At 45.4% G+C, this 17,355-nt stretch overlaps 1 protein-coding gene across 1 annotated transcript in view; it reads left to right on the top strand.

Annotated features, from left to right (window-relative positions):
- The first annotated feature begins 4,973 nt into the window (after positions 1-4,973).
- LOC142652240 (uncharacterized) overlaps positions 4,974-17,355 on the top strand; it is a 34,576-nt gene continuing 22,194 nt past the window's right edge. Inside the window, exon 1 of the mRNA XM_075827872.1 lies at positions 4,974-5,350. Coding sequence (XP_075683987.1) covers positions 5,327-5,350 — 24 coding nt within the window. The 5' untranslated portion in view covers positions 4,974-5,326. The remainder of the gene's footprint in view (positions 5,351-17,355) is intronic.

Genomic DNA, 17,355 nt, shown 5'->3' with positions numbered 1-17,355 from the left:
CACACCAGGACTCCATCCTTGTGGATCTTTTTAACCAAAGAACATTAAACTTGGAATTAGCTTCCATTTTACTACAATCCAGCGCTGGATCCAACCTTCCTGTTATCTTTGCTGGTAAATTCTGTTAGAGCTGTTTGATTTGCCTACAGAACAGTCCCGGCAGACCGGTGCCAACCTTATCATACCCGCCTCCCACAAAGAGAACAGACCTTGAGAGGCCTTCCCATGTAAAACGAACCAGAGTAGGGGGAGAAAAATTGGTTTGAGACACTTGTCAGATAAACATGTGAAATCCGTGTATATTTCTGTGAGTAGGAGATGTTCCAGGTAATCAGCTGAAAATAGGATATAAATCCTGCTGAAAAGTGTAACACCAAGTGCAAATACAATGTACCCAGTAATTACACATCTTCTAGGTGCCCTGTCCAGTGGAACAGAGAAGTTTTTCTTATATAAAGGTGTTTGATGTGGTTTAAGGACCTGACATTATTGCATATCCTTAGACAACTTTTATAGTGTATGCAGATGATGTTATCACCAGATTAGTATTTATCTTAACAATTGACAAGGGTTGGGTCCCCGGCAAGTGCCAGTAAATATAAACTAAAAACTTTTAATATGATGAACTCCATCACTGAGATGCGGCAGGCGCAGCCTGAGCCAGTACAACGCGTTTATCATGAACTGACGGCAGTGTCACAATTCTAAGCAGCCGCCCAGACAAGTAACTTGCCAGAGGAAGAGGACAGATGCAGAGGGTTTGTGGTAGTCACAATAAAACTGAGGAAAATAGGGAAAGTTAGGACCATTCCGAAACCTTGGAAGTCCAGATACAAAGGGGGGTTACTCATAAGGAGTAGCTCGTCTCAAGCTGGTGAAGAAATCCAAAACCCCTACCCGCCTGGTTCGAGTGGTCAGTAGTAGGTTGCTAGGCAAGACTCAGGGATAGAGTGATAGGAGTAATAATATTTTTAGGGGGGACTGTCAGGGATCATTAGCCTGTATATTGCTTGCAAAAACATTATTACTTTATATAAACTAAATATCTGTATATTTCACAAAGAACTTGAATGTAACAATATGGAGTCTGCATAAGGAACACGCCTAAGGAAGACACCGCCCCTGGAATGCAAGAGGAGTGTACAGATGAACTCACAGCTGAATGGAGCCAATAGGGCTTAAGCACGTCCCACATTTCTAGGGAAGAAACTTGTAAACTCTTTGTTCAATAAAGTTTAATTGTACTTCCTACTTCACTGATGGAGGATGTCTACCACCATTTCTGTCTGGTATATCTCTTCCATGCATGCCCTCAGTTTCCAACTTACAGAGGTGGTTATTCGGTGTGAAATAACAGGGAAAAGGAAGTAACCCTGTCAGTTGTAACCTGTCATCTACAGCATAATTTTGCGGGATTACGCTTTGCTCTGCTGTAACTACCACAGAAAGAGTAACGAAGTGCAGAGATTGTGAATAGACATCCCGTGGAATGTCTATTCACTGTCTAAACACTTCAGTATCGTTAATGTGTTAGTATAAGACAGCACATAGCGATCTAAAAGGATCCCTATGCGCTGACTAAATGAATGGAGAGGAGTGCAATCTAAAATTGCTCATAACTTGCTAAAAAATGATTGTTTTTCAAAATAAAAACCACTGCTGTTATCTACATTACAGCGCCGATCACATTATGTAGGGGGATAGGGCACTTATAATCTGGTGACAGAGACGCTTTAAAGGGAATGTGTTGCCAGAAAAACATGTTTTTTTTTTTTTAATTAAACATTTAGTGTGTGGGTGATTAAACATTGTTCAAATTTTTTTTATTTTTTTCACGAGTCAGGAAATATTATAAATTTATTCTAATTTATAATATTTCCCATTTCTGGTCACTAGATGGAGCTATTCCCAAAATTGCAGCATTGCAAAATTGGGTAAAAAGCCCTCGCTCTAGTGAGCTCTCAGCATCCCCCCCTCCTTTATCCTGGCTAGTGCCGGGATAAACGAGGGGTTTGAACGGTGTAACCTCCTACACTGTGTGTCGCCATTTTTTGAGCTAACACACAGTGTAGTAGGTTTACATACAGTAGTAAACACACACAAACACGAACATACATTGAAATCTCTTACCTGCTCCTGCCGCCGCAGCTCCCTCCGGCCCGTCCGCTCCGTCTGCTGCCGCTGGTCCAAGTGCACAAGTCCGGAAGCCGCGACCGGAAGTAGTAATATTACTGTCCGGCCGCGACTTCCGGTCCACAGGAAAATGGCGCCGGACAGCGCCAATTTCAAATTGGACTGTGTGGGAGCGGCGCATGCGCAGTTCCCACACAGACGCCGTACACACAAGTGAATGGGACGGGAGCCGTTCGCAGTCCCTATGGGACTGTGACTGCCGTATTCCATGTCTGTATGTGTCGTTAATCGACACATACAGAAATGGAACAAAAAATGGCAGCCCCCATAGGGAAGAAAAAGTGTAAAAATAAGAAAAAGTAAAACACAAACACACAAATAAATATAAACGTTTTTAATAAAGCACTAACATCTTTAACATATAAAAAAATAATTTGTGATGACACTGTTCCTTTAAGTACAGCAGTTTATATAGCTAATATGACTTATGTGTGAAATGTGCACCAGGGGACCGAGAGAATTAGCATACAATAGTATATGTTTGTATTCCACAATGTGGTCAAGATAAGGTTGGCCTATATACAATGGTACATGTTTACATAATGTGGTAAAGATAAGGTTATTTGAACAGATGGAATTCCTGTCTCTCCGTCTGTTAAAGGAACAGTGTCACAACAAATTTTTTTTTCATGTCAGTTTAATGTTAGTGTTTTATTAAAAACGGTTTTATTTATTTGTGTGTTTGTGTGTTACTTTTTTCTATTTTTTCACTTTTTCTTCCCTATGGGGGCTGCCATTTTTTTTTCCATTTCTGTATGTGTCGATTAACGACACATACAGACATGGAATACGGCAGCCACAGTCCCATAGGGACTGCGAACGGGGCCCGTCCCATCCACTTCTGTGTACGCCGTCTGTGTAAGAACTGCGCATGCGCCGCTCCCACACAGTCCAATTTGAAATGCGCGCCGTCCGGCGCCATTTTCCTGTGGACCGGAAGTCGCGGCCGGACAGTAAGATTACTACCTCCGGTCGCGGCTTCCGGACTTGTGCACTTGGACCAGCGGCAGCAGACGGAGTGGACAGGCCGGAGGGAGCCGCGGCGGCAGGAGCAGGTAAGAGATTTCTATGTATGTTCGTGTTTGTGTGTGTTTACTACTGTATGTAAACCTACTACATTGTGTGTTAGCTCAAAAAATGGCGACACACAGTGTAGGAGGTTACACCGTTCAATCCCCTCGTTTCTCCCGGCACTAGCCAGGATAAAGGAGGGGGGGATTCTCAGAGCTCACTAGAGCGAGTGCTTTTTTCCCAATTTTGCAGCAAAAAGCAATGTGGTTGCTTTACCACATGCAATGCTGCAATTTTGGGAATAGCTCCATCTAGTGACCAGCAATGGGAAATATTATAAATTAGAATCTAATTTATAATATTTCCTGACTCGTGAAAAAAATAAAAAAATTTTTTAACAATGTTTAATCACCTACACACTAAATGTTTAATTAAAAAAAACAAAACATGTTTTGCTGGCAACACATTCCCTTTAACTCACACAATAGAATCAATAAATTGTTAGCAGCTATTAACCTAGAAAATATGTTACCCTTATTTCTCCTCTTGTAAGATCTAACTTCACCCCCTTAATGGGGACCCCATTACCCAAGAGTCCCCCGTCTGTCAGGTTTAGCTTTACCCCGTATACTCTGTACGGGAGCCTCATTATTTCTCCAGGGTCCCCAGTACTGGCAGATCCAGCCTCACCCCCTTTTATACTCTGTATGGAAGCCTTATTATTCCTCCAGGATCGGTCCCATGGGTTTTTCCCTCATCCTCTGTAAAGGATCCCCCATTATACTTTCAGGGTCCCCTCTACGGTCATTTCCAGCTTCACCCATCTCATCCTCTTTGACGGTCTCATTATTCTGGGGTCTCCCCCATCAGGTTCCCCTCATCCTCTGTAGCAGTCTCATTATTTTGGGGTCCCCCTCCTGACAAGTTCCCCCTCATCCTCTGGGGTCTCCCTCCTGTCAGGTTCCCCCTCATCCTCTGTAACAGTCTCATTATTCGGGGGTCTCCCCTCCTGTCAGGTCCCCCCCCCATCTGTGGCAGTCTCATATTCACCCTCTGTAGCAGTCTCATTATTCTGGGGTCCCCAACCTGTCATGTTTTCACTCGTCCTCTGTGGCAGTCTCATTATTTTGGGGTCCCCCTCCTGACAAGTTCCCCCTCATCCTCTGGGGTCTCCCCTCCTGTCAGGTCCCCCCCATCTGTGGCAGTCTCATGTTCGCCCTCCGTAGCAGTCTCATTATTATGGGGTCTCCCCTCCTGTCAGGCTCCCCCTCATCCTCTGTAGCAGTCTCATTATTCTGGGGTCTCCCACTCCGGTCAGGTTCCCCTCATCCTTTGTAGCAGTCTCATTATTATGGGGTCTCCCCTCCTGTCAGGTCCCCCTCATCCTCTGTAGCAGTCTCATGTTCCCCCTCTTCCTCTGTAGCAGTTTCATGTCCCCCCCTCATCCCCAGGGGCAGTCTCGTTATTCCGGGGTCCTGTGCTGTCAGGTTTCCCCTCATCTGTGGCAGTTTCATGTCCCCCATCATCCTCTGTAGCAGTCTCATTATTCCGGGGTCCTGTGCTGTCAGGTTTCCCCCTCATCCTCTGTGGCAGTCTCATGATCCCCCACATCCTCTGTAGCAGTTTTAATGTCCCCCCTCATCCTCAGTGGCAGTCTCGTTATTCCGGGGTCCTGTGCTGTCAGGTTTCCCCCTCATCCTCTGTGGCAGTTTCATGTCCCCCCTCATCCTCAGTGGCAGTCTCGTTATTCCGGGGTCCTGTGCTGTCAGGTTTCCCCCTCATCCTCTGTGGCAGTTTCATGTCCCCCCTCATCCTCTGTGGCAGTCTCATTATTTCGGGGTCCTGTGCTGTCAGGTTTCCCCCTCATCCTCTGTGGCAGTTTCATGTCCCCCCTCATCCTTTCTGGCAGTCTCACTACTTCTTCCGTGTCTGGAGCGTCTTCACTCGGTGGGCGGGGCTACACCCAAACAGCTCTCTGGGCCACAAGTTTTCGCTCATGCGCACTAGGGATCGCACTTTACGGTCAGCGTTGTGAGTTTCGGCCACGCGCGGTGTGACTGTGTTTTGTCCGTCATCTTCCGGTGTCTCCAGTTGTCAGGACCCCGAGTGCTCTGTCAGAGCCATGGCCGGGACTCCTCTTATCCAGGTGAGTGAATGACCTGATTCGCAGAGCTCGCACTCTAATGAGCCGCTGTCTGCAATACCACGTGACTCACTAAGCGATACAATCAATGTGGCTGATTCTATGACAGTGCTTATTCTCTGACCACATCCTACATCCGATAAATCCCATATATAATGTGTACAGCACCTGAAGCACCCGGTATGGAATGTATGCAGCACATGTGAACCCCGATATGAGGGTCATCACTAGTTTTACAGTCCGCTGACATGCGTCTGCCATCAGATGAAGCGCCGAGCCGCAAGTAGCGGAAACGCTGCGGAAATTCCAGCCGGATAAGTTAACCTGCTGCGGAATGAGATTCCATACAGAACGTCAATTTGCGCACGTCTTTTCTGCGGGTTATCACCACAGCGTGCGGAAGAGAGGTGTTTATATCTCATCCACTTTACGGCTATGTTCACACAGAGTTTTTAGACAAGTTTTTTACGCAGAAACCGCGCCGCAAAACTCAACAAAAACGGCTCGAAAATGCCTCCCATTGATTTCAATGGGAGGCGGAGGCGTCTTTCTCCCGCAAGCGGTAAAACCGGCTCGCGGGAGGAAGAAGGGACATGCTCTATCTTCGGGCGTTTACGCCTCTGACCTCCTATTGACATCAATAGGAGGCAGAGAAAGAGCGGCCGCGGGCGAAAAACGCAGCGACAATGGACACGCATGGAGAGGAAAATCTGCCAATTCCAAACGGAATTTTAAAGAGACTCTGTCACCACATTATAAGTGCCCTGTCTCCTATATAAGGAGATGGGCGCTATAATATAGGTGACAGTAATGCTTTTTATTTAATAAAACGATCTATTTTCACAACGTTAGGAGCGATTTTGGTTTATGCTAATGAGCTTTCTTAATGCCCAAGTGGGCGTATTTTTACTTTCGACCAAGTGGGCGTTGTACAGAGGAGTGCATGACGCTGACCAATCGGCACCATGCACTCCTCTCCATTCATTTACACTGCACTAGCGATATAGATATATCACTATGTGCAGCCTCATACACAAGCCCTAACATTACTACAGTGTCCTGATAATGAATACACATGAAATCCAGCCTGGACGTCATGTGTACTCACAATCCTGACACTTCTGACTCTTTTTTTTGTGAGATTCCGGCAAGTGAAACCAAATCTCGTTTAGCTCCGTAATCTCGCGAGATTTCATTTCCGTTGCTGGAATCTCACAGAAAAGAGTCAGAAGTGTCAGGATTGTGAGTACACATGACGTCCAGGCTGGATTTCATGTGTATTCATTATCAGGACACTGTAGTAATGTTAGGGCTTGTGTATGAGGCTGCACATAGTGATATATCTATATCGCTAGTGCAGTGTAAATGAATGGAGAGGAGTGCATGATGCTGATTGGTCAGCATCATACACTCCTCTATACCACGCCCACTTGGGCATTAAGAAAGCTCATTAGCATAAACTAAAATCGCTCCTAACGTTGTGAAAATAGATCGTTTTATTAAATAAAAAGCATTACTGTCACCTACATTACAGCGCCGATCTCCTTATATAGGAGACAGGGCACTTATAATGTGGTGACAGAGCCTATTTAAGGCAGAATTTCCGCCTGCAAAAAACTCTGTGTAAACCCGGCATACTGCTAATGTAAACGCTGCGCTAATTAGGGTCGCTATTTCCACCGGATTTACGGTACGTGTGGCCTCAACCTAGAGATGTGTGATTTTGCAACTATTTACATCAAGATATATTAGTTTTTTTAGTGGGAAGATCAGACCCCTGAAATCAATTAGACCCCAGACCCGTAGACTAATTCAGACCCCAGACCGGAACACTAAGCTAATACAGACTCCAGACCGGAACACTAAACTAATACAGACCCCAGGCCAGACCCCTAATCTAATACAGACCCCTAAACTAATACAGACCCCAGGCCAGACCCCTAAACTAATACAGACCCCAGGCCAGACCCCTAAACTAATACAGACCCCAGGCCAGACCCCTAAACTAATACAGACCCCAGGCCAGACCCCTAAACTAATACAGACCCCAGGCCAGACCCCTAAACTAATACAGACCCCAGGCCAGACCCCTAAACTAATACAGACCCCAGGCCAGACCCCTAAACTAATACAGACCCCAGGCCAGACCCCTAAACTAATACAGACCCCAGGCCAGACCCCTAAACTAATACAGACCCCAGGCCAGACCCCTAAACTAATACAGACCCCAGGCCAGTCCCCTAAACTAATACAGACACCAGACCCCTAAACTAATACAGACCCCAGACCAGACCCCTGAACTAATACAGACCCCAGACCAGACCCCTAAACTAATACAGACCTCAGACCAAACCCTTAAACTAATACAGACCTCAGACCAGACCCTTAAACTAATACAGACCTCAGACCAGACCCCTAAACTAATAGACCCCAGACCAGACCCCTACACTAATACAGACCCCAGACCAGACCCCTACACTAATACAGACCCCAGACCAGACCCCTACACTAATACAGACCCCAGGCCAGACCCCTAAACTAATACAGACCCCAGGCCAGTCCCCTAAACTAATACAGACCCCAGGCCAGTCCCCTAAACTAATACAGACCCCAGGCCAGTCCCCTAAACTAATACAGACACCAGACCCCTAAACTAATACAGACCCCAGACCAGACCCCTGAACTAATACAGACCCCAGACCCCTAAACTAATACAGACCTCAGACCAGACCCTTAAACTAATACAGACCCCTAAACTAATGCAGACCCCAGACCAGACCCCTAAACTAATACAGACCCCAGACCAGACCCCTAAACTAATGCAGACCCCAGACCAGACCCCTAAACTAATGCAGACCCCAGACCAGACCCCTAAACTAATGCAGACCCCAGACCAGACCCCTAAACTAATGCAGACCCAGGACCCCTAAACTAATGCAGACCCCAGACCAGACCCCTAAACTAATGCAGACCCCTGACCCCTAAACTAATCCAGACCCCTAAACTAATACAGACCTCAGACCAGACCCTTAACCCCTTCCCGCCGGATCACGTATATATACGTCATTAAAATCGGTGGCTTACCGCATTTTCACGTAAATATACGTCATGGAGATGAAGCTGGCTCAGGAGCTGAGCCAGCGACATCACCACCGGGTGACAGCTGTATGTTACAGCTGGCACCCTAAGGTATCGGCCAGGACCGGAGCTAGCCTCCGATCGGACCGATTAACCCCTCACATGCTGCGTTCAATAGAGATCGCAGCATGTGAGGAGTTTATAGCCACCGGCACCCCAGCAACGTGATCGCTGGGTTGCCGGTGGCTGCAAAGGCGATCGGAGGGCTAATGCTTACCTCCCGATCAGCCTGTAACGGAATCCTCTTATGCCCCGTCGTCGGCGGGGCCCAGGAGGCTTCCGGTAACATCGGCAAGATGGCGCCGGCTCAGCTTCCGGCTCAGAAGCTGAGCCGGCGTCATCAGCAGTGGGTGTCCGCTGTATGTTACAGCGGACACCCCGATCTATCGCCAGGAACCGGAGCTAGCTCCGATTCCTGGCATTAACCCCTTCGATGCAGCGATCCATTGTGATCGCTGCATCCTAGAGGTTTGTAGAAAATCGGCAGCCTTGCCATGCGATGGCAAGGCTGGCGACTGCTACCATGGCAACAGGAGCCCTAACAATGGACTCCTGTCTGCCATTACGTAAGCTGATTAGGCCCCGCCCAGAGGCGGAGCCTGATCGGCTTGCTGTCAGTGAACAACTGACAGTTCCAATACATTGCACTACATAGGTAGTGCAATGTATTAGAACATCAAACAAATAGTTGGACATTCAAGTCCCCTAGTGGGACTAAAGAAAAGTGTAAAAAAAAGTGTAAAAAAAGTAAAAATAAAAGTTGGAAAACATACAATAAAAGTTTCAAATAATAACACAAAACACAATCGCCCTTTTTCCCTTATAAGTCATTTATTATTGAAAAAAATAATAAAGCCATACATATTTGGTATCGCTGCGACCGTAACGACCTGAACTATAAAATTATTATGTTATTTATCCAGCGCAGTGAACGCCGTAAAAAAAAACCTCAAAAACACTGCCATAATTACTGTTTTTTTGGTCACTGTCTTCCAAAAATTGAAATAAAAAGTGATCAAAAAGTCGCATGTATCCAAAAATGGTACCGATAAAATCTATACCTCACCTCGCAAAAAAAAACAAGCCCTCACACAGCTCCATCGATGAGAAAATGTAAAAGTTATGGCTCTCACAACTTGGCGACAGAAAAAATACATTCTCTTTCCAAAAGTAATTTTATTGTGCAAAAAGTTATAAAAAAGTTCTATAAATTTGGTATCGCCGGAATCGTACTGACCCGCAGAATAAAGGTAACATGTAGTTTATAACGTACGGTGAACGGTGTATATAAAAAAAAAAGTGGCACAAGCTAGGCATGACATTTGACACTGAATTGGCATATCTAGGGAAACTATTTAATTTGTACCTTCCGCAGCGCAATCATTTATGGAAAAGATACGTGGGGTGAAAATGTTCACTACACCTCTTAATAAATGCCTTGAGGGGTGCAGTTTCCAAAATGGGGTCACTTCTCAGGGGTTTCTTTTATTATTTCACATCAAAGCCTCTGCAATTGTGAACCAATACTTTATAAGTCGCCAAATTAGGCCTCAATTTTACATGGTACTCTTTCACTCCTGAGCCCTGTCGAATGTCCAGGCAAAAGATTAGGGCCACATGTAGGGTGATTCTAAAACAGGGAAACACCGCATAATAATTGAGAGCTGTCTTGTTATGGTGGCACAAGCTGGGCACCACATATTGGCGTATCTAAGGAAAAATTCCCATTTTCATTCTCCCACATCGTGTGCACACGAATTTCTGCAAAACACCTGTGGGGTTAACATGCTCACTACACCCCTAGGTGAATACCTTGAGGGTGTTGTTTCCAAAATGGGGTCACTTCTGGGGGGGATCCACTGTTTTGGTCCCACATGGACTTTGCAAATGCAACATAGCGACCAGAAACCAAATGCAGCAAAATCTGTACACCAAAAGCAAATGGCGCTCCTTCCCTTCTGAGCCCTGCCGTGTGCCCAAACAGCATTTTACGACCACGTGTGGGGTATTGCCGTACTCCAGAGAAGTTGCTTTACAAGCGTTGGGGTTCTTTTTTTCCTTTATTTGTTGAGAAAATTAAAAATTTGGAGCTAAAGCTACGTCTTATTGAAGAAAAAGGATTTTTTTTATTTTCACTGCCCAATTCTAATAAAATCTATGAAACACCTGTGGGGGCAAAATGCTCACTACACCCCTAGATGGATTCCTCAAGGGGTGTAGTTTTCTCAATGGAGTCACTTTTTTGGTGTTTTCACTGTTTTGGTCCCTCAGGGGCTTTGCAAATGCGACATGGCCGCCGCAAACCATTCCTGCTAAATTTGAGCTCCAAAAGCCAAATGGCGCTCTTTCCCTTCTAAGCTCCGCCGTGTGTCCAAACATCCGTTTATTACCACATGTGAGGTATTGTTTTACTCGGGAGAAATTGCTTTACAAATGTTGTGGTGCTTTTTCTCCTTTAGTCCTCGTGGAAATTAGAAAAAATTAGCTAAACCTACATAATCTTTGAAAGAATGACGATTTTTATTTTCACGGCCTACTTCCAATAATTTCTGCAAAAAACCTGCGGGGTCAAAATGCTCACTATACCCCTAGATAATTTCCTCAAGGGGTGTAGTTTCCAAAATGGGGTCACTTTTGGTGGATTTCCACTGTTTTGGCACCGAAAGAGCCCTTGAAACCTGACATGGAGCCTAAAATATTTTCTAATAAAAAGGAGGCCCAAAATCCACTGGGTGCTCCTTTGCTTCTGAGGCCGGTGCTTCAGTCCATTACCACACTAGGGCCACATGTGGGATATTTCTAAAAACTGCAGAATCTGGGCAATAAATATTGAGTTGCATTTCTCTGGTAAAAACTTCTGTGTTACAAAAAAAATAGAATAAAAATGAATTTCTGCAAAAAAAAATGAAATTTGAAAATTTCACCTCTACGTTGCTTTAATTCCTGTGAAACGTTTAAAGGGTTAAGAAACTTTCTAAATGCTGTTTTGAATACTTTGAGGGGTGAAGATTTTAAAATGGGGTGACTTTTTGGCGGTTTCTAATATATAAGGCCCTAAAAGCCGCTTCACAACTGAACTGGCCCCTGTAAAAATAGCCTTTTGAAATTTTCTTGAAAATGTGAGAAATTGCTGCTAAAGTTCTAAGCCTTGTGATGTCATAGAACAATAAAAGGATGTTCAAAAAACGATGCCAATCTAAAGTAGACATATGGGGGATGTTAATTAGCAACAATTTTGTGTGGTATAACTGCCTGTCTTACAAGCAGATACATTTACATTTAGAAAAATGCAAATTTTTGCAATTTTTCACCAAATTTTGGTGTTTTTCACTGGTAAATATTGAATTTATCGACCACATTTTTCCACTATCATAAAGTCCAATGTGTCACGAGAAAACAATCTCAGAATCACTTTGATAGGTAAAAGCGTTCCGGAGTTATTACCACATAAAGTGAAATATGTCAGATTTGAAAAAATGGGTCTGGTCCTGAAGGCCAAAATGAGCTTGGTCCTGAAGGGGTTAAACTAAGGGCAGATTCAGACGAACGTTGCGTTTTTGCGCGCGCAAACAACGCAGCATTTTGCGCGCGCAAAAACCATTTGACAGCTGCGTGTGTCATCCGTGTATGATGCGCGGCTGCGTGATTTTCGCGCAGCCGCCATCATAGAGATGAGGCTAGTCGACGCCCGTCACTGTCCAAGGTGCTGGAAGAGCTAACTGATCGGCAGTAACTCTTTCAGCACCCTCGACAGTGAATGCCGATCACAATATACAGCAACCTGTTAAAAAAAAAAAGAAAAAGTTCGTACTTACCGAGAACTTCTCTCCCGGCCATTGCCTTGGTGACGCGTCCTTGGTGACGCGCCTCTCGACATCTGGCCCCACCTCCCTGGATGATGCGGCAGTCCATGTGACCGCTGCAGCCTGTGCTTGGCCTGTGATTGGCTGGAGCTGTCACTTGGACTGAATTGTCATCCCGGGAGGTCAGACTGGAGGAAGAAGCCGGGAGTTATCGGTAAGTCAGAACTTCGTTTTTTTTACAGGTTCGTGTTTATTGGGATCGGTAGTCACTGTCCATGGTGCTGAAACAGTTTAACTCTTTCAGCACCCTGGACAGTGACTATCTCCTGACGTCGCGTACCGGAATTTTTTTTGCCGGGTTCGGCCAAAACGAGTTCGGCCGAACCCGGTGAAGTTCGGTTCGGTTGTCCGGGTTCACTCATCTCAAAGACACTCCATTTGGATGTTTGGAAACAGAAAAGCACGTGGTGCTTTTCTGTTTACATTCATCCTTTTGACAGCTGGTGCGCTGTTTCAGTCGGTTCGCACGGAAGTGCTTCCGTGCGACCTGCGTGGTTTTCACGCACCCATTGACTTCAATGGGTGCGTGATGCGCAAAATACGCGGAGATATTGAGCATGTCGCGCTTTTTGCGCAGCTGACAAACGCTGCGCAAAAAGCACAGACTGTCTGTACTGCCCCATAGACTTGTATTGGTCCTTGCGTGGCGCGTGAAAACCACACGGCCCGCACGGACCGAATACACGTTCGTGTGAATCCCCCCTAATACAGACCCCAGACCAGACCCCTAAACTAATACAGACCCCAGACCAGACCCCTAAACTAATGCAGACCCCAGACCAGACCCCTAAACTAATGTAGACCCCTAAACTAATGCAGACTCCAGACCCCTAAACTAATCCAGACCCCTAAACTAATGCAGACCCCAGACCAGACCCCTAAACTAATACAGACCTCAGACCAGACCCTTAAACTAATACAGACCCCAGACCAGACCCCTAAACTAATACAGACCCCATCGTCCTGACACTGGCCGGCATCACAACCTTGTGTGTTGGGCCCTGGTGGTGGTTTCTTTCCTGATGGCAGCGCTGCATTACTCTAATTCATCTATGACGGCAGGTCTACGGGGTCCGGACAGCTGGTGTCCTCTACCCTATAGTTTTATTTTAATCCAATATATAATATACACAGCACCTCTGGAATCCAGTAAAGACTATGGGTGAAATTTATTAAAACTGGTGTTTCATATGCCAGTCTTAAGGGTGTGTTCACACGGCTTATTTTCGGCCGTTTTTCGGGCAGAAAAATTGGAAGCAAAAAAGCCTCCAAACATCTGCCCATTGATTTCAATGGGAAATACAGCATTCTGTTCCAACGGGCCGTTTCTTTTACGCGGCCGTTTTTAAAAACGTCCGCGCAAAAAAACGCCTGTGAGAGAGAAGTGCATGTCACTTCTTGTGCCGTTTTTCACTGACTGAAAACGGCCATACAAGGCGCCGCTAAAAAAACAGCTGAAAATCAGGAGCTGGTTTCCCTGAAAACGGCTCCATATATTCAGACTTTTTTTTATTAAGCGTGAACATAGCCTATGAGAAGTTGGAGTGAACTACGACACCTGTATTACTTGTGTTGCAATGACCGTGGCCATTGGACATAAAATAAAAATGAACACATACCTCAGCACTCCTCTTCTCCCCCCCCCTCACGCTGTTCATATAAGGTCCTGATGCCGAGCAGTGTCAGTCCCTTATATGCGACGCAGCATTTCAATGTCATCAGTTCTGCATCACATACAGCGTCCTGACGCTTCACCGCGTCGTGCCGAGGGGAGAAGTGAGTATAATTATTATTTTTTTTTATGTCCAATGGGGGCGGGGGGTAGTCTAATCGGGAAGGGGCGAAGTTGGGGCCCAGCCGGGCCTCTACCGTTCTATGCCCTATAGAGTGAAATCTACGCTAGTTAGGAGCTGGCATAGATTTTTACTATAATTTACGATAGATTTTTGGCGTAAATTTTAATAAATTTGTTGAGCCTCACTGATCAAGCCCCCTTTTCCTGAGGCCACATCCCCTTCCCACAAAAGTGGTGAGGGTGGAGGAAAAGACCAAACGTTGCAATTTGCACCTCCCATTTGCATCTTTTTTGTACACCTGAAAACTGCCGTAGAAATCCTGATAAGTTACCGCCTATATATACTATATACATAGATTACAATATTACATACTGATAGTTGCGCTCATAGGTATATCAATTATCAAGTATATGTATACGTAATTCAATATACGGCCGAAGAATAACCCAGACTGGCAGTACTTAGTGTATCGTGCAGATTCTGCAAAACCATGGGCTACAATTTTATAGCTTCATCATTTCAGTTAAAAAATACATCAGATAATAACAGTAGGATACATGCTTCACTTTTACATAAAGTAAGGCTTTACTGCTTAATTATGTCTAGAATGTCACATGATGTTATCTGTCGGAGTAGTCTGGGTTTGGGGGAGCTAAAGGTACTCTGAGAATCCAGCCGCAGAGTCCAAATCATGATAATGATGCATCGGAGAGAAGACACAAACAAATACAGAAGTTCATCAGTATCACACATGTGGCATTCTCTGGTGCTTGGGGCCTTGTGAGGTTGAAAACCAATAGAAATCATGTATGATTCAGTTCTAGCCCAGTTATAGAGGTAGATTGTAACTAGGGCGGACGCGCATCTGATAGGATAAAGACTTTATTTGCTGAATCGACATCTCTAAAGGGCCTTTTACACCTGCCGATATTGGGCCGGTGCAGCGAGCGCCTTTCAAGGAGACATTGTTGATCGGCTTGCTCCTGTCGCACGGAGTCATGTATGGGGACAAGCTGTTGTTACTCCGATCGCTCGTCCGCATACATTATTGTGTCGGCAGCGCGTCTTCATGTTTACACCAAGATGTGCTGCCGACAACCAGAATATTTCACTTTTTTAAAACGATACGACCGGCAGATGATCCAGCGTTTGCGTGTTCATCTGCTGATCGCTGCCCTTTTTACACAGGGCAATTATCGGCAAAGAGCGTCATGTGAACGCTTCTCTGCAGGATAATCGCCCAGTGTAAGGCTCTATTCACACGACCGGGTCCGAGTGTCGGCTGTTTTGCATCCGTTCAGTTTCCATTCTGGGCAGTGTTTCTGTTTTGAATGTCCTGTGTAAACAGGGAGGCTCGCTGCCGACACGATGATAATGTACAGGAACGAGCGATCGGATTAACGACCGCTCGTCCCCATCCATAGCTCCGTGTGACAGGAGCAAATGAGCGCCGATCAACCATGTCCCTATTGTTGGCTGGTGTAAAAGGCCCTTTAGTTAATTTTTCTCCTGAAATGTTGCAAAGAAAAGATAAGGATTTCAGTCTCATTAAAAATAACAAAACCTCATCATCTTTGGGTCGGAAAAACTTCAATCTGTGATTAAATGTTCCAAGAACACAAATTGAGACTTTCAAGGTCTAACAGGTTTTCACAAAATCATTGACTCTCAATACTACAGAATTTTCTACTGAATGGTAAATGATTAAAAAATATTTATCATTCAATCATCACAGGCATTGGGGCTTGACAGGGGTACTTCTACACAAGCTGGGGTTTGGTGCCTGTTGACGTAATCATGGCCAAAATATACTGAAGTTTACAGGAAACTTATCTAAATCCAAATAATAGGTTATATTGATGTATCGGAGAGAAGGAAGAGACACAAGACACTGCTGGTATGCTCAAATATTCTTCTCTGGTTTATTGCCAAAATCTCATCACAATAATATCTTTCAAAAGGGGAATAGGCTTGAGGTTATCCAATCCCAGACAAGAAAGACTTTTTAAATGTAAACCTATGATTCTCATGAAACTCTTCTTCTTCAGGTCCAAATTAATTCTTATCTTTGTTTCACTTGCGATGAAAGAGCCTTCTCATACTGTTTATAGTTACAAGGCCGTTACACATTTCTTGTAATCAGACTCCGATAAGAAACAGAGACATAACTGAAAAACATACGAGGTCCACATAAATATACTGTCTTAAAGCAACAGATGACTAAGGGCGGGTTCACACATGGCGGAATTGCACTTAAATTCCGCTGCGGACACTCCGCAGCGTTAATCCGCAGCGGAGCCGTTTCTACATTGACTTTCACTTTAATTTAGCAGTGTTCGTTTACACGATGCGTACAATTCCGCTGCGGAGCATAGGCTGCGGAGCGGAATTTGGTGTCCGCAGCATGCTCTGTCTGTTGCGGAGCAGTGGCGGACTCATGGCGGAATTTCTCCATTGACTTCAATGGAGATTCAAAGTTCCGCAATGAAGTCCGCAGCTGTCATGCACATGTCATGTGTGCTGCGGATGCGTCTTGCTTTTTTTACTTGACATTTCTTCATTCTGGCTGGACCTATGTATTTCTAGGTCTACAGCCAGACTGAGGAAGTCAATGGGGCTCCCGTAATGACGGGAGCGTTGCTAGGAGACGTCAGTAAATAGTCACTGTCCAGGGTGCTGAAAGAGTTAAGCGATCGGCAGTAACTGTTTCTGCACCCGGGACAGTGACTACCGATCCCAATATACATGTATCTGTAAAAAAAAATGAAGTTCGTACTTACCGAGAACTCCCTGTTTCTGTCTCCAGTCCGGCCTCCCAGGATGACGTTTCAGTGTAAGTGACGGCTGCAGCCAATCACAGGCCAAGCACAGGCTGCAGCGGTCACATGGACTGGCGCGTCATCCAGGGAGGTCGGGCTGGATGCCGAAGGAGGGACGCGTCATAAAGACAACGGGCGGTAAGTATGAATTTCTTTTACTTTCACTAGGGAAAGTGCTGTCCCTTCTCTCTATCCTGCACTGATAGGGAGAAGGGAAGCACTTTTCCCGCAGTCCGCAGCAGCTAGTCCGCATCAATTTTCTGCACATTTTGTGCAGATCCGCAGCCGTAATCCGCAACCCGGATTAGGTGCGGCATCGATGCGGACAGTTGCGGAGGAATTCCGCCATGTGTGGTCATGCCCTAATAATCATTAACCCCTTAAGGACCGAG

This window comes from Rhinoderma darwinii, chromosome 5 (genome assembly GCF_050947455.1).
Source record: "Rhinoderma darwinii isolate aRhiDar2 chromosome 5, aRhiDar2.hap1, whole genome shotgun sequence".
Lineage (NCBI taxonomy): Eukaryota > Metazoa > Chordata > Amphibia > Anura > Rhinodermatidae > Rhinoderma > Rhinoderma darwinii.
Note: the sequence above shows the minus strand (reverse complement) of the source record. Positions and strands in the feature narration are given on the sequence as shown.